This window comes from Podarcis gaigeae (assembly GCF_964106915.1).
Source record: "Podarcis gaigeae genome assembly, chromosome: 11".
In the NCBI taxonomy this organism is placed as follows: domain Eukaryota; kingdom Metazoa; phylum Chordata; class Lepidosauria; order Squamata; family Lacertidae; genus Podarcis; species Podarcis gaigeae.
In genome coordinates this window covers 28,816,917-28,836,084 of record NC_139687.1, presented here as the reverse complement: position 1 = coordinate 28,836,084, position 19,168 = coordinate 28,816,917, and the positions used below count along the sequence as shown (strand labels likewise).

At 37.7% G+C, this 19,168-nt stretch overlaps 1 protein-coding gene across 8 annotated transcripts in view; it reads right to left on the bottom strand.

The window, feature by feature from the left end:
* ARB2A (ARB2 cotranscriptional regulator A) overlaps nt 1–19,168 on the bottom strand; it is a 211,560-nt gene that overhangs the window by 164,550 nt on the left and 27,842 nt on the right. For all 8 annotated transcript variants that reach the window (XM_083703286.1, XM_083703284.1, XM_083703287.1 and 5 more), the window contains one exon: nt 17,555–17,746. In XM_083703286.1, coding sequence (XP_083559412.1) covers nt 17,555–17,746 — 192 coding nt within the window. The remainder of the gene's footprint in view (nt 1–17,554; nt 17,747–19,168) is intronic.

Genomic DNA, 19,168 nt, shown 5'->3' with positions numbered 1-19,168 from the left:
TTTAGCTGTCAACCTGCTTGATTCATAGACTACAGTTCACTATAAAAGGTTTTCTTTCCCTTCCACTCCTGCAGGGACACAAAAACATCATTGAAGCTCCAAAGAGTCCTGATCCTTTTCCTTGCCACATCAGCAACTTCATTGCCAAAAGTTGTTTGGGAAACTGACCCCAGAAAACAACCACCCTAATCTGCATTAGTTTCAACACCCTCTCAGAAGCTTCTGGTTTTACTTTAGCCAGACCTCTCCTGACACTCCCAATGCTCTAGGAGACTTTGCTTCCTAATAACTCCACTATCACTTGACATAGCTCACTGAGGTTTGTTGAGTAAAAGCAAAATCAGGATAAGACCAAATTAACAGTAGTCACAGAGAAATTGAAATGAGCTATATCAAAACATTAAAAGACCTGGATTTGGTCAATATGTTGAAGAGTCCCCACTTTTGTCTTTATATATAGATGAATAGATTCCTCCGGCATTTCAATTGCATTTAATGATTCTACAACTATGATGAAAGAAGCTACGTATTGTATACACCTTTACAAACTTAATTTTAACAAGTCATTTCCAACCTCCCCCCCAAAAAATTTTGGATTAAAAAAAAATCCTACCTGCTTTCAGAAATTGTTTTCACCATGTCACAATATTTGTTAAGCTTCACTCAGTTTACAGCATAAACCAAAACCTGCCAACTATGGCATTCTATCCATCTTCAAGATGACACAGTATGGAAGTCAACTCCAGAGTCTAAGCAGGGAAGTATCAGTTGATAATATCGTAGCTGCAAAGTGCCTCATGCAGCATTCAGCAACAATTTCCCCCAATACAGGGCAATGTGGCTGATAAGACTGACATCAGGGAACTCATCACTGAGGAAGAACACCAATAGCTGAATGGTAGAAGCTTCCATCACCAGTGCCTGAATGTCAGACCACACAAAGAAAATGTGACAAGGGTCACGGCATGGAATTGGTTCTTTATGGCTGAGGGTACAACTCATTAGTGTAGAAAACAATGGAAAGGGCCACAAAGCCCTGAATTAGCATACCTTTTATCAACTGTATAAGAAATACATTTGGATGGATGGGAAAAAAAACTTTCAAATATAAAATTAGTAGAAGAGCTGCATATCCTAGCCCCTTCAGCAATGCAAAGAAAACTTACTGCAATTAAGTGATGAACTTTTGCATAGCATAGAATTCACATAAGCAGCAAAGCAAAACCTGAACAAGTATATACCTCCTGATAAAACCAGAGCTTTCCCCATCATTAATTATCACCATAAAACAATTATAAGCTAGAAGGTAACTGAATAAGTCACATTTAGACTAACATTTTATCTTATTAGCCTTTTCATTTAATTAGATTTCTACCAACAGATTTGAATATTCTTCTCAAGTATTCTTAAACATTTTCTTAAGATTCATCTGATTTCTTCACTTAACATCTAAAATCATTACTTCATTACATTTTTGATAACCAAATTGCATATCCCGTTGTTTCATAAGAAATGGGTATCTTTTCGTTCTCCTGAAAACTCAAGAAAACTGAAGAAATATCCAAAAGGAAGCTGCACATACAGGGGCGCCGACTTATAAAAAATATTGGGGGGGCCCATACCGGGGTCCTGCCCCGGGAAGTTTTCTAAATTTTAGATGAAAATTAGTGAGTTTTAAAGTTTTTTAAAAGTATTTTAGAGTCATATGATCAACATTAGAACCCCGAAAACTCGACTCTCTATAACTCCACACTCCGGGAAACTCGACAAGCCTGAAACACTTTTTGGCTTTGAAAAAAGAAACAAAACAAAAACACGCACGGTATTTTCGTAAAAAGCTAATTTAATTTGCAGTAACAATTATGCTTATAGACTATTACAGAGCAGTGAATATATAGCTCTGAAAAGACTGAAATGATATTTAAATAAATCCTAAACTATCATTAAAAGAATAAAACATAAAATATTGCTGTCGCACAGTAATAGCACTTTGATTAATAAGTGAAATAGCTAATTTAAGCTTACTTTGAATAAGGCTGAGGGTTCATTAAATAAAAATAATATCTCAAAGTTAATGCTTTAATACAGTTAATAAAGTTAATACAGTATGCCTAATACTGTATGTAAATACTGTAATACTGTATGTAAATAACGGGCTTTAATTGGGTCTTACACCCTAAAAATATTTAAGTATTTGAAAATAACTAATACAGTACTATAGTAATATAGAAATACAGTACTAAACTAGTACTAATATTTCAAAACTGAAAATTTAACATTCTGTATGTATTTAATTCTCTATTTTATAAAGATTTTTAATATCTGACAGTGAGTTTGGAGTAGCCCAATGCAAAAATCCTGAGGATCCATGTGGATCCGTGCTTTGTAACCACGTTTTTGCACCACTGTGACCCTAGGCAACAGTGGGTGCGTGATTTTTTTGGTGCAAGATGTAGCCATGAACATGCTATGTGATCTGATGGTGAATTTGGGGTGACCCAATGCAAAAATCCTGAGGATCCATGTGGATCCGTGCTTTGTAACCACGTTTTTGCACCATTGCAGCCCCAGGCAACAGTGGGTGCGTGATTTTTTTGGTGCAAGATGTAGCCATGGACATGTAATGTGATCTGATGGTGAATTTGGAGTGACCCAATGCAAAAATCCTGAGGATCCATGTGGATCCGTGCTTTGTCACCACGTTTTAAATGGGGAGGGAAGGAAAAACACAGAAGGGACAAGAAGCACAAGAGGGGTGTGCGGAGAAGCAGCTGGCTAAGAATGCAGGGGAGGAGTTTTAACGGGGTGGGGGGGAGGAAAGGAAGGCAAAAGTCCCCCCCCAAGCCAGCCCTCTCTCTCTCTCTCCCACCTGCGAGTCCCTAGAGCACGGAGAGGAGGAGGTGGTGGGCTGGAGCCTGCACGCAGTGTGACTAGGAAAGAATTAGAAGAAAGGACTCGATCCTTTCCTTAACCCTCTGCTTGCCAAGAGGGCAGGGGATTCCCTGCTCTTTGTTGAGTTTGAGCAAACGCAGCAACAGAAGCGGGTGGGCAGTAAGACCCTGAGGCAGAATGCAGGAAAGCAGCAGCTTCCGCCTTCCCTTCGCCCGCCCGCCCGATCTGATTTTTGCCTGATTTTTGCCTATTTTTGCTCCTGCGCTCCGGCGAGTCAGCTCCAGGGACCACACATTCGCTCAATAACACGCACAGACATTTCCCCTTACTTTTTAGGAGAAAAAATTATGTGTGTTATAGAGCGAAATTTACGGTAATAATTTTCTTAGATTATTGGGGGGGCAGAGCCCCCCCAAACGAATTTTTGAGGGGGCTCGGGCCCCCTCAGGCCCCATGGAGTCGGCGCCTATGTGCACATACAATACGTTATGGAATCAGTAGCTTATCATGTTAACATATGAAACTGCCTTTGGTGCATCAATCCCAGGGCTGTCCACTGACTCCAAGATTTCAATCAGATGTCTTTTGCAGCTATGCGACTCAAGATACATTTTAGTTCAAGATGCTAGGAATTGAACCACAGACCTTCCACATGCAAAGAATATACTCTATCATTTAGCAATGGGTTCTCCCAAAGAAACAACCCAAAAGGTATAATATGTAAACATTATTTGTACTACAGCTCAAACCTATCAATATTTCCAGCACTCCCCATTGCATCCATTTTCAAGGAACCATGCACTTTTAACACACACCCCATATTTATATACTTGAACCACTATAGTAAAAAAGGGGGAAATAATTTGAACCAAACATTATGCAAAAACGCTTTAGGTCTACTCATGAGAGGCTTGACTATTATTTATTATTTTATTTACCACATATCTATCCCATGTTTTCTGTAAGCTCGTTGGTGCAAGTGGTTCTCCCCTTCCTCATTTTATCCCCACAAGAACTCTGTGAGGTAGGTGAGACTGAGAGGCAATGTCTGGCCCAAGATCACCCACATTCTAGTCTGACACTATAACCACTACACCACACTGGCTCCAGCTTTAAGAATTGCAACAGACTTTCCTCTACAAGGAGTCAGCATCCCACTATATACTTTCTACAGCAGTGGGTGATAGGATGAGACTCATGACTGGAATATAGAAATTGAGGGGTATAACCTATTCAAAAGGAATAGACCAAACAGGAAGGGAGGAGTAGGAGCATTATATGTAAGGGGTGTGTATACTTCTGAAGAGATCCAAGAGTTGGTACAGGGAAGGCAGATTGAGAATAAAAAGAGGAGGATGGAAACAACAGTAACAGCACTGAGAGGTTTGCTATAGACCATCAAGCCAGACTGAAGACTTGGATGATGACTTCCTAGTGCAGATTACCAAATATTTAAAGAGATATAGTCATAATGGGAGACATCAACTACCTCAATATCTGTTGGAACACAAACTTTGCCAAGAATGTAAGGTCCAACAAATTCCTCCATTGCCTTCTGCTGACAATTTCATTTCCCAGAAGCGGGAAGAAACAACAAGGTTGCTCCTGGCCTTGGTCTTCCAAGGAGGAACTGAATGATGAAGTGAAAGTACTAGGAATCCTGGAAGAAAGTGGTCATACTCTCTTGTGTTTCATTATACAGAGGCAAGGGAAAGCTGAGTATAGTTAGGCATGCCTTCTGGACTTTAAGATGGCTGATTTCAAAAAGCTTAATGAACTACTGGGTGAGATCCCATGGTCAGAAATACTTAAACGGAGTCCAAAATGGACAGGAATTTCTTAAAGGTGAAATACTGAAGGCACAAATGCAGACAATTCTAAGAAGAAAAGTGGGAAGCAAGAAACCAGGGTTTGTTTGTTTTTTTACAACACTAATGTCTCACATCATATATAGAAAAGACTTTACAACCTGAGAAAAGGCAATGCATGTACTTTTGTAAACAAGGGAAATCTTTTATTATATTATATAATTATATATTTATATAATTATATTATATAAATTATTTTATTTTTTAAAAGAAACCAGTGTTTTTGAATAAGGAGCTTACAGAGGAGCTGAGACATAAGAAGGGCATGTATAAGAAATGAAAAAAGGAGAAATCATGAGGGAAGAGTACACATGAGTAGCCAACAGTTGCCCTTGGGATCCCTTCCAACTCTACAATTCTATCATAGTTGCTGTGGATGAATCTATTTCAAGCTTGATATATATATACACTATAACGCTTGTGCTGAAAGTCTTTTTATGGCACACACACCCTTTTAAAGTGAACCTCGTCACTAAAATATGCTAAAATTCTGGTTTATCTATATGTGTTTATCTATGACAATTATTAAAATATCTAAACTTCAGATAAGTATTTCCCAAGAGAAATTACTTATTTTAGTTGGTGAAGGATGATTCTAGCAACCCAGATGGACTCCTGCATATGTCCTTTAATTAGTCCTCTCTCGCCTCCTACACCCACAGTTCTAAATTAAATTATTTTCAGATTACATGATCTACTTACCAGAGACTCATGGGAAATACAGTCAGAAGATAAATACACAGTGCAAGATATAAAACAAACAATAGGCCTAGCTGAACATGGAAATAGACATTATGTGAAAGTCATCTGGTTAAAAATATATATGATAGATCTGCCTATTTAATTAAACAGGCATGAGAAATTTAACATTTATGAAGGTGCATGAGTCAACATTGGAAAGCAATGCTTCCAATATCTAAATTAGCCTATTTCAATAATTATAGCTACTAAATGTTTTATTCTGCATAGGACACTCATTAATAAATATTTTAAATATAATAAACATAAGCTACCAGTTAAAAAGTCTACAACCACTTATTAACTCTTGAAAATTAATCCTATATGCTCCCAATGTCAACAGAATGTGAGTGAAGCAGACATTCTAATTTCATCCTTGCAGTTACAACTACAGTATTTGCTCTCATTTTTTCTTCATAATTTTAATCTTTGGTTGTGCTATTAACATCTTGTGTTCATTATTTATTTCATTGTGAGACTCTTCAAGTTCTCATTTGGGGTAGAAATTTGGCATATAAATTTTAAAACAAAAACATTTGATAGATGGATTTACTACATAAGCTACCACGATCAAATATTTGAAATAGCACATCTTTGATCTTGCATATCAGACATGCTGCTTGAGGGGGCCCGGAGCTGTGCGACATCTCCACATCGTGCACACACGCACTGTGTTGTGCGTCCCCCGCAGTGTGCATGTGGGACAGAAGCAAGCCCTGTGGTGTGTGTGTGCTGCTGCCCCAGAACGGGGGGGGGGGGGGGCCTTCAATGAAAATTTGGGAGGAGCTTTGCCCCCCCAGTTGGCGCCGATGTTGCATATTATCTCACATTGCATTGGACCAAGACTTCATCTATCAGTGATGGAAAAACTCCTTCCACACATGGTAGAACTTTGCTCCAGTGGAAAGATCTCACTGGCAGAAGGGAAGCAGCTTTTTCTAGTTCCACCCCCCCCCCCAGCACTAGATAAGTGTACTTTAGATTAGTCTTCGTCATGTTTCTCCTGATGATAAGTGTTGGAATTCAAAAGACAAACCCAATGTCTGAAAGTCAACAGATCTCACTAAAGAAAACATTTTTCTGTTTGCAATTTTTTTTGGGTACCTTTGTCAAAGGTTTCTGAAAAAAATATGAACATGTAACAATTTGCACAACATTTAATATTACTGAATATAACACTATTATAAGTAACAAAACTATTTCACGTCAACAGAAAAATAGATTCTTTCATGATGTGAAATTTCAAGCTGTCATCCTCTCATGCATCACCAAGATTCATTTTTAAAATTGTATTTACTGAGTTTTATACACACCTTAGGTAATTCATATATGAGCTACAATAAAACAATAACAAAATAAACCATATATGTGGGAGAGGGTAAGCATTATGATGAGAAAAGCAATAGAGAGAGGATATACAGTGGTGCCTCGCAAGACGAAAAGAATCCGTTCCGCAATTCTCTTCGTCTAGCGGTTTTTTCGTCTTGCGAAGCAAGCCCATTGACAGCTTAGCGGATTAGCTCTATTAGCGGTCTAGCGGCTTTTAGCGATCAGCTGTTAAGCGGCTTATCAGCGGATCAGCTGTTAAGCGGCTTAGGAAAAGGGGGTGAAAGTGGAAAAAACCCGTGGGAACTCGCAAGATTTTTTCGTCTTGCGAAGCAACCCCATAGGGAAATTCGTTTTGCGAAGCGCCTCCAAAACGGAAAACCCTTTCGTCTAGCGGGTTTTCCATCTTGCGAGGCGTTTGTCTTACGGGGCACCACTGTAAAGGGAGATCATAGCATGTTATCACATATGTTAAGGATAATTATCAATTCTTTCCTGCATTCTCTGACTGACCAAAAGTAGTTTTCTATAGAGTCCCTTATGTTGAAGGTTGAAAAGTGCTGTGTGATAAAGTTGCATATTCAATAAACTTGTACAATATGGTATAAAATTTGTCTGCTTCTGGGTCCTTTAATTTCAGTTTAAATGTCAGGTATTCCAACAAGGCCAAATTTCCTTGTACCAAAAACTCAATAAATTACGATGAGATTGTTTCTAATGTTTGACTATTACCATTCTGGCTGCTACAATGCAAAACATAATTAAGGCTTTCAATAAAATAATTTGCAAAAAAACCATCAAAAATAAACAATAACATTATTTGGGAGTTCACCTGTATTTTTGGTTAGTTATTTTACCAATTTCATGGAAAACTTCAGTCCAAAAATTGAATGTTTCCTCACAAGACCACCACATGTGATAGAAAGTTCCTTTTTCACCAGCCATTAGTCTGTGAAACCTGTGTGCTGTGAAATCTGGTGCACCTGGTAAAGGTAAAGGTAAAGGAACCCCTGACCATTAGGTCCAGTCGTGACCGACTCTGGGGTTGTGACGCTCATCTCGCTTTATTGGCCGAGGGAGCCTGCGTACAGCTTCCGGGTCATGTGGCCAGCATGAGTTAAACCGCTTCTGGCACACCAGAGCAACGCACGGAAATGCCGTTTACCTTCCCGCTGAAGCGGTACCTATTTATCTACTTGCACTTTGATGTGCTTTCAAACTGCTAGGTTGGCAGGAACAGGGAGCGAGCAATGGGAGCTCACCCCATCGCAGGGATTCATTTCTTCTACCTTATCTTACTACTTACACATCCACCAAAATTTAAAACAATTTTTAAGTGCTTTTAAGTTTAATAATATATAAAAAGGTTATAAAATGGAAATAACCAAGATATTTCCATGAGCCTGGTAGCATGCTCAGAAACCACATTTTTCTCATTCTGATATATGAAAAAATGTGCTCATTTGATGTCTAAGTGCCAATATAAAACTCTAAAATATTTTGGAATTTCATAATTCAACATTGTGAGAAAATAGCAATTGCACATGTCATTTGTAAATAGAAAGATTTAGTTTCAAACAAGTTAAGAAATATCATCTAAAATCCATCTACTTATGTGCTCTTACATTATATATACACTGAAACTGGTAGCTCTCCATTCCCCAAGGAACCCTTGAGTTTCTTGTTCTCTGAGGGGTTACAGAACTCAAAACTGTAGCTCCTGAGTGTTTCTGGTAGAAACCATGACACAGTGATGTGATCCATGTCCCAACTTCAATCAAGGTTCTGTAAATGATAACAGGGGTCGCTTTCTTCATTTGTACAAAATCTTTCTGTTGGATAGCTACAGCCAACAGGAAATTTAGTTTCAAACAAGTTTCAGTGCATAGGTTTGTGCTTTTGTGTAGCTTAGTGAAGTTATTGTAGTTAGAAGGTGGCTGCTGATCTAGTAGAATGCCATGCCTTATGATTCCATATTTGAGTCTAATTTTCACTACTGACTATGCTTTTAGGTTTAAGGCCTTGCAACATGTTCAATATCTTTGTTCAGACATCATGACTTCTTTAGTACTGTAGCTCTGCCATCCCCACCATACAACTGCAAAAACAGTTATATGCAATCATAGTTATGACATCTACTCCATTAGCCACCCTTTCCCCATATACGGTAAAAAAAATTAAGTAGAAACACTGCTTTCCTATAAGAAATGTAACCTAAACAATATATTTTTTCAAACAGGGAACACATAGCAAATTGCACTGGAAGGGTGATAATGAAAAAGCAACACCATTTATTAATTTTGTATAAGTTATATTCAACCCTAGAGATTCCTTGGAGGGAAAGAACATGTCTGAATTTCACCGTACAGTGCCACAGGCAGAAAGTGAGAGAAACTAAACAAGCACATCCTGAAGGGAGAGAAAATGCCTGCAGCAGCAAATGACCTACTACATACCTCACTGGAAATGTTTTGATGTTATAATTTGTTAATTTCAAGAAAAAAGACAATTATCAACAATTACAGTTTGTTCTCATAGAACTATTTAACTTTTTTTTTAAAAAATGATCAAAAATGACATATTATTATTATTCAAAAGAATGATGAATTTTCAAAAGATTATGAAACCACATAAGTTTGCACGAGAACCCCATGCCAAATTTATTCCTTGATTACTTATGGTAGGACGGTTCATGACAGGATTAAAACACTTGAATTTCTGTAATAGAACTATACTCTGCTGCTTATCAGGCAGAAGAATGTTACTGAACTATACATTTAATGGTCTGAATTAGCAAGCACTTCTCCCTGTTGAATTGCAAGGTATTTTAAATAATGACACATGCTTTTAAAAAAATCAACTTTGCTTTGGCAGTTGGATTGAATCATAAATACATTTATATGCCCCTATTAGGGCTGGCATTTGAACAGTTAAAAAGCACATCTTGGTAAACTGACTGGCAAAGTTTTGAAAGAGGTATAATAAAAGTATACTAATTATAAAATGACTATCTTCTGGATATTCTATAGTCCAGCCTCAGAACCTTTATAAAGCATTTTGCCACATCACATAGCACACCATGGCAGGTCATCATGCTATATATTCTTCTTCACTTTAGCAAATGCAGAAATACTTGTGACCTGTGTAAAATTGTCACCTTTTCTTGATAAATTGTCTAATATATTGGTTTTCAACCAGTGTGCTGTGGCACCCTGGGGTGACTTGAGTGCAGGGGAGCCCCAGGGGGCGTCCTTTCCTTAACTTGCAGCCCATATCTTCTTGCATTATATCTCTCTCTCTTTCTCTCTGAGGAACATTCTAGGAAGCCAGCAGCTTTAACTTGCAGCCCATTTTCTTCCCAAAATATAACAGCAGCAAAAAAAAGTGGGGAAACACTTTTGCATGACTGTTGTACTTCTTAAAGTGTTTTAAATTTGTTGTTAGCCGCCCTGAGCGCAGTTTTTGAACCGGGAAGGGCGGGGTATAAATAATAAATTAGTATTATTTATTATTATTATTATTAAAATCTTTTCCTCACAACAACAACAAATCCTCCCCAGCTTCAGTAACTAACAGTTCCTTAGATTTACACAAAGGGCTTGAGAAAACAGCAAAGTAGCTTAATGGTATGTGTGCCTGGATGTGTGTGTCCTCTATATGTAGGGATTTAAAAGGAACCCTGAAAATGAGCAGTGTCTTCTGTGTTTCTCTCTCCTATCCCAAACATCCTTCCCCTCTATTTCTTTCTACCTCCCCCCAGCAACCCCCCTTTTCCATAACAGTCACCCAGCTTTATGGGAACAGAACCATGCATGCAGAACCTGTGCTGTGTGTTTCTCGCTTTCCCCACAACAACAAAATATTTCTGTTTCTGATCTTAATCTTGTTTTGCCCTCTCCATTCCCCACACATGTGCACACTAATTTCGGGAAAGGCAGGCTGGGGCGTCAGCTCGGCCCTGCAGAGCAGAGGCGTCACTTGGGTTCCTGTCAACACATGCTCTCCCACATACACGCACACCCAAAATGGTGCCAAAAAGGGGTGGGGGAGATGGAGTGGGGGTAGAATGGGAAAATCCCCACTTATGCGCATCCTGTAACAGAACCCCAGTGTAAGTGGCTTCCGTTACAGGGAAGCCACAGAAAGAATGTGGTTGGTCATGGGAGCCGTGCTCTCAAAACGGTTGAAAACCACTAGTCTAATACCAAGGGCTTAGCGTCTTTTAGCAGAGCGCAGTGATCAACTGGGTATATACCGGTAAGCGGTGAGATGATCTTTCAGGTATTCTGGTCCCAAGCTGTACAGTATAGGACTTCATACACCCCAAAACTGTCACTCTGAAATTAGCCCATTAGCAATATCCTGCTCCAGTAAGCAGTCAATCTGCTGTATTTTGCACTAGCTGCAGCTTCCAGATGAACTTCAAAGGCAGCCCCACAAAGAGAAATTGTGGTAATCCAGTCTGTAGAATGGAAATATCAATGAAAAATGGAAGGGAATTAAGAGTGTACGGCAATTGTAAGAGAAATTCTAAATTCATAACTGTGTGAGTATTTAAAAAGTATACAAAATAAAGCTCAACTCTTTATAAACCATTTGAAAGCACCATGAAAGAGGAACAATCAGTATTTTATTTATTAAATATTGAGCTTACATATTCACCTAAGCCATGTATGGGTTGCTATCCCAAACTACAGTCATGATTTCATTTTTCTTTACATTTCCTTAAAGTGGAAATATTAAATAAATAATTAATGAAGGTTAGGACTCTTTCATACTAAACCAATTCATACATTATTTATCAGTATTTAGTATTTCCCACACACTGTTTGGAGGCATTTAAATAACCTCCTGAATTTGAAAACGCAAGCTTCATACCATATGCAGAAGTATGTAAATCTTTTATTTTAAACATGCAACTAGATAGTTCAAAAATAATATATGAAAACAGCCTAAATTTGGCTTCTTATTTTCCCTGACTCCAAGCCCTTGCCTTCAACTGCTACAGATTCCATTTGACCTTTATCCGCATGGGTATGTTAAATGCAGATATGTAAAACTGACTAAATGTTGCTGAAAAATCAATTTTTATTTATTCTATATATTTTGCTTAGTTGAATGCTGCTGTATATACAGGAAGGGGAAAGAGGTGGGTTTACTGGCCATAGGAAGAACCATGAGTTGTGACAGTTACTTTATTGTTAAAAAGAAGATACACAGATTTCTGCAGCTAAAGGACAGTAAAAACAGATTAATTCTTAAGAGCTACATTAAATTTAAACTAAAGTTAAAGGTTAAGAAACAAAAGAAATGTAAAGACCTTCCCTGTCTCTAATCTTTTTATTCTTAACCAATACCACTCAAGAATCTTCAACTAATTATTATGTTTTATTGACGGCATCTTTCCCTGGGGAGGTTATTTAAAAAGTTTAACCCCTGAGCAAGTCATGGCTTCTCCTCCCTTTGAAAGTGTCAAGTGCATTGATTATAACTGCAGGAAGTGTTACCTTCTACCCAGAGATTCTCACCCTGCACAATCTTAAACACTGTATCCCTCCCCAAACAGCTTTGATTCAGCAATTCAGACCTCTTCAGCTGATATTAAAGGCAGAAGCACCACAGAAAAGGGATCAGCAGCTAAAATGAAATACAAAGCGGGAGAGGGACACAGATCTTGGATATGGTAGCACAAAGCTGGAGAAAAGCAGATTTGAAAAAGACATCAGAGTGACTAAAAAAGAACAATATGACAGAAATTAAATATGATTTTTATGCATGGCTTCGAAGCATTTAAACTCATCTCAACCTCCATTGAAATTCTGATCATACCCAAACCCCAAGGCTTTTGACATACTTTCATAAATCCACACCTCCTCTCTCTCTTGTCTAATCTCCAGAGTCACTGTGAGGTATCCCACAAGTTAAAGTGGTAAAAATGCTGAATTCTAATATCCATATGAACCCACAGAAAATACCACTTAATTGTAAAAATGAAAAACAGATACAAGAAACATAAAATACTGTAAATATTCACTAGGTGGCATTTTCCAATGCTTAATGGTTAACAGAAAAATGCACCTTTCAAAAAACATATATATCTACCAAGACTTAATAGTAATTTCTCTAGGTTAATGGAGAAAGTTGCAACAAAATAATGCTACAGATATTATATGACCATAATAATGATTTATCAGGACACAAAGAAAACACCACCATACATTTAATTCATTTTGTGATCTTCAGAATTAAAATTCTTAGAACGCTTTTAGAATTCAGAAGTAAACAGCTACTGAGATGAGGTTTATACACAACTACGCATGAATCATAGAAACAGTGCCCAAACTCCCACAAAGTAATTGGATTTTCAGAACTGCAAGTGGGTTTATTCCAATTCAGTCATGACAGGGCCAGAAGGTAATGATACATCTGCCATGATGCAACAAGCAGACCTGTCTTCTGTCAAGAGTTGAAATCATAAAGGAATAAGCTGTCGTTAACAACCTCTCTCCAAACACTAGAGCTGTCATCTCATTGTTTTCCTTTGCTGGCATGGGGGCTAGGGTGGGCTTATATAGCCTGTCATTCAATATTACTCCAAGCATTTAACCTTCCCTCTCAATTTTCTTTAAGCAATCTTTGACTCAACTTAGACAAATTTATGACTAATTACCTACTTATAAAGTTTCTGTATAAAATTCATTTGGATATAAATCCATTCAATCAGATTTTAACAGGAACTATGTATTGTGAATAAATATATAACTACCACACATTTTTTTAAAAGGAAATAAAACATATACAGTGGTACCTTGGTTTACGAACTTACTCCGTTTTGGAAGTCCGTTCTTAAACCAAAGCTTTCTTAAACCAAGGCATGCTTTCCCATAGCAGCGGGGGACTCAATTTACAAATGGAACACACTCAACAAAAGTGAAACATGTTCTTATTCCAAGACAAAGTTCACAAACCAAAACACCTACTTCCAGGTTTGAAGCATTCTTAATCCAAGTTGTTCATAAACTAAGCTGTTCTTAAACCAAGGTACCACTGTATGTCTATGCTCTCAGTATTTCCTATTTTTGTATATGTATGTTTGGGATAAGCAAGAACTTTTTTTTACATTCAGTATTTTATTAAACATATTTTCTAAACTGTTATCATGATCAATTTAATCATCTAAAACTTAAAGACAAAAATCCAGAGTTGTTTCAGGCGGGCACAAGAGTTAGCATATGCAAGTAAGTATTTTTTAATTTTTATCTTACATCTCACTTTTAAAAGTCCCCTCAGTTAAAACAACAACAACAACCCATACAGCACCGGGAAATTAAGAGACATACTAATAGAGAAGCATGGGCACAAAACCTTATTGGATAGGGAACTAATTGTGCAGTTCTTGGATTTGGACTCTCAGCCAAAGTGTGAAAATACATGCGAAATGCTTGCTGCAACAAATAAGATACACGATGTCTCAGGACGTCGACTGCATGAGGCATATTTTATTGCATTGGGGACAATCTGATCAAGCTAGGGAACTACTGATTAAGCCACTATAGGCAAATCGGCTGGGTCAGTCTGAGGCCTACTAAATCAAATATCTTCTGGATGATAAGTCCAATGATATCACAATGGCCGTGGCAAAGTTTCCTTCAGTAGTCATACAAATCAAAGATCAACATACCCATGACTAAACAAATAACGCTTTGGTCTTCCTTTCCTGGGAGGTTGTCTGTATGAATCTGTATTTTATTCTGAATCCATGTTATGGGTCATTGGACCACAATAAAGGTTATTATTAAATAAGATATACCTCTTCAAGAATCCACCAGAACAACCAATCCCTGGCTCTGAAGCCAAATACACTTCAAACCTACAAGGCTTTCTGAGAGCAGGGAAGTTTTCACAAGCCCTTCCCAAATCTATGGATCCGAATCAGACATTGAAATGAATACTTCTACCATACATACATGAAATGCATGTACAAATGGGGAATTAAGAGCTTTTATTTTCAGGTATCCAATCTAGAGATGGATCTAGTAGCCCACCAGAGAGTGTATATTGGAGACTTGCAGAAGAATAGGAATAATTTTACCTTCACCTGATGGGACTGTTAAACACTTTTTGGATGAGAATGCGAAACAGTGCTGAAACGAGTATTATTGGCACAGAAATGGAAGCAGGAAGAACTACCAACGAAAGAGGAATAGCAGATGAAACTGATGGGCTATGCAGAATTGGATGAGATGACAGGGAGAATTCGAAACCAGCGGGACCAGAAATTCTTGAAAGATTGGAGTAAACATATGAGTTATCTGAAAGACAATTGTAACCAACTGACTATGCTTGTAGGATTACAAGACGTTTTGTAAGGAGAACTGTATGAAATACTGCAGAAAAGATTTATGAGAATGGATTTTAAGTTATGGATTATTAAAAGTAATAGTTAGGATAACAAATGTAAGATTAAGAGATGAGGTTTGAAAATCATTAGACATGGTTGATGGAAGTCTCAGGCTAAAATAGCCAAAATGTTGTATAAGATGAAATGAGATGATTAGTAAAAACTAATAAAAATGTATATTTTAAAAACAGAGAGAAATGGTGCTGAAACAATTCTCCCTATTTCTGCACTTTTTAAATTTCCTGATGCAGCAATAGACCCTTACCCTGCTGAATAAAGCTTAGACCTTAAATGGCTAACCTGTGACCCTCCAGATGTTGTTGAACTCCAACTCCAATCAGCCCCAGCTAGCATGGCTAATGATTAGGTATTGGGAATTGTAGCCCAACAACACCTGGAGGGCACCATGTTGGCTTGCCCTGAAATTAGAATGATGAAGAAGTTAGAATTTTATCTAAAGCAGACCTTTAGCATTTGTTACTTGGAGGAAAAAATGGCAGAATTCTGAAACCTTCATTTTCAACCCCACTGAAGTTGTTTAGGTTCAGCTCACAATAATACTAATTTCCCTAACAATGACTCTCTTTTAAAACAGTTTCTGTAAAAATGAAAATTGGCCTGCATTTCCCCCCCTGTTCAAGGCTTTGAACCATATCTGAAGGCACGCTTCACCCAAAACAGTATAGCTTAGAAAAAGATGTGAAGTTTATAAATTTATAAAAACTTATTTTCTCATGGTTTATCATAACCAGAAGCATCAGAAAGTCTTAAAATGAAGACATTCACCGCTTAACCTTTGGACGAAAAACACAGCTTAAATCCAACCTGAGTGCACTTTTTCATTGCAGAATTTATTCAGTAGTTCTACAATATGGTCTAATTTGTCATCACCTGCACAACTGTCACTCACTTTACCATTTACAGTTTTCTTTCCAAACTAAAGCACCCAGGACCCACCCCCCCCAAAAAAAAATCCCAATAAAAACAACTGAACATTACAAATTGGGGGGGGGGGTTAAATCCCAGTGTTAATGTAGCAGATCACCTCCCAAGTACAGACCAAGCCAAGCCTTAAGATCTTTCAAGGATCTCATGCTAGTCATTCTATGAACAGCAGACTGTCACTTGGTGACAACACAGAAATGAGCTCTCTCAATGGTAGTATTCACCCTTTGGAATGCCTTTCAACAGGTGGTTCAGGAAGTGGAGATAGTAACCAGTTATAAATGCTTCTTAAAGATTTCCTGGACTCTGATTTCTAATTCTTAAACTATTTTTTTTCTTTTTGAGTACTGCTCAGTTTTACATATTTTTGTTCTGTGTTTAATCAACTTTTTAAAAATTGTTATCTTTTTATATGAAATTCTATTAATTTTTTCCTAATAATGTTTTATATAAAGCACTTAAGAAATTTATTTTCATAGTAAGCATTTTATACATTTTATAAATAAATAAATGGGATAGAAATGAGTAAATAAATCCTATGTGGTTTTTTAAAGCAAAAAATGAACAGAAGCAGGTAAGTGCCTTCTTCTGACACACCATGGACAGCTTTATTTTGGGATATTCTATCACCCACCAAGACTCATTAAAATTCTGCTTGGGGCTGAAAAGATTACTGTAAAACTGTCTGCGTCAGTTTCTTAGTTTCGATTTAAAAATTAACGTAGTGGGTAAAATGTTTCCAATGTGTTTTTTCTCCTGGCATAGCCTACATGACTTTCTTTGGGACATTATTACTGAGGCAAGATACATTGGAAGACGGGGGGGGGGGGAATTACCTATGTCACACTCCCTTTTTTTGTTTTCATGGGAGTATTCCTCTGTGGGTGTGTTAAAAGCTCACACAGCATTGTGAAACACTGGAGTGTGTTTTGTGTTAAGAATCTGACTTAGTCCAACTAATTTTAATAGGTCCATTTGTACGCTTCATAGAACATCTCTTTCTTTAAGGGTACAAGTTCAAATACCTTCTAGGATCAACTTCCTGTAATAATAGATAGAACAATTTGTGCATCAGATGGAGATAAGGAAAACTTCAAGCTGATGAAATTCAACTGAAAACGTCAGTAGTTTTAAAAAGATTTTTGGATTGATTTATCTTCTCCAAAGACCACACGGCAGTTCCTATAACAGTATTCAATGTAAGTAAACAACAACTGTTTCCTCAAATAAAAGAATTATTATGCAAAAGTTTTAGAAATCTAAAGAAAATTGGCAGTTATATACAAGTTTGATGTACATTAAGAAAACAAAATCTCATAATATTGTGAAAAATTGTTGAGTATAAAAAACAAACATATTTCAAAAGGCCAAATAAATATCCTACCTCAATAGCTCTTTTAATGTATGGAATCTGAGTGCCACTGTCCAGATCTTCATTTATAATAAGCCTTCTTGCCCACTGTCCTGCTCGAACAACACCGCTCCCGTGAATTAAAACCATCAGTTTGTCTGGATTTGTCATTGCATCCTCACTCATAAAGATAAAACTCCGGGGTTCACCTTCCATGGCATCTACCTAAAATGAAAACAGTGTGTTTATTAACAGCTTGTTGAATTATATAGCTTACATCAATAAATCTATTCAGACTATCCAACAGCTGCAACTAGCAATTAAATGCTTAGTTAGACCTGGAGTCTGGAAAATAAGTTGCCTACTATACTGTCCTAAGTATTCATTACAGGTAGGTAGCCATGTTGGTCTGTTGTAGTCGAGAGAGAGAGAAAAAAATCCTTCCAATAGCACATTAGAGACCAACTAAGTTTGTTATTGGTATGCGCTTTCGTGTGCATGCACACTTCTTCAGATACACCAGTATTCATTGTTAGCAGATCCACTCACAAAGGTGTTAATGCATACTGGCAGAGCAAACCCTACAGGTGGGATTCACCTAATGAGTTCTATCAGTGGAAGCCATGAATGAAGACATACCCCTAAAGTGGGTTGAGAGGGGCCAGGAGACCCCCAAAACAGCACACAGTGGGTGTGGGTGTTTCTGTCTGGCAAGCTGAAATGCTTGTACAGATGGAACGTTCATCATAGTACAACACTGATTTCCACCCTAAGTGCTCAAATCGTAATCACTCCCAGTAAGTTTTCCTCTTTGTATGTTTAAAAATATTACGTATGCATCCTAAGTTTCCAGAAAAGGAATACAGAATGATATTTTTAATCTCACAACAGCCTGTGAGGTAGGTTAGATGATGACTTGTCCAAGGTCGACAAACAGTGTCAAACAGAGCAGTTCGTAGTTGAGCAGGGACTACAAACTAAAAGTCGCTTTGTGCTAACTATACCAAAGAACTAACAATTAAATTCAAAATGCCACAGAAGTCACAAATGCAGTTCCACCAGCAGTACAGAATGTCACAACTGCCTCACATATGATGGGCAGCCTATTTGCATAAAGTTGATCAGGTCATACCTGGGTATTACCCTGCCCACTTCTGGCAGTAATCTGTCCACCCCATCACAGATATCTGCTTAAAAAATACAGTCTGAATGGGTAATCAGAACAGTGTTTATTACTCTAGTGGACAATCCCTGCTTGGAGATCAGTAATTGCAACCCATTGGTCCTGTTAATCTTATCTGTAGCCCTTGCTAGTTTATCATGAGGTGTTGGCGACTCAACTATAGAATTGCTCAAGTGGCTCCACTTGTTTATGTCAGGAAGGTCACAGATGCTGATCTGTCATCTTCACTCTCTCATGGAGTTTTGTAGGATTATATCTTTTATTCCCTCCTTTGAAACCTCTAGGCAAGATTACATGTAATAAGCCCTATTTTTTTTTTATAAAAAAAATCTTGCCCAGATCCTACCATTTGAAGACTGGATATGTGTGAGCCAACTGAATCTCTGGTCTTGTAACTTAGGGTTGATCAGAACATACATTAGCATACATGAGTTATAGCGTCTGGCTACCCAGTTGCACCCCTA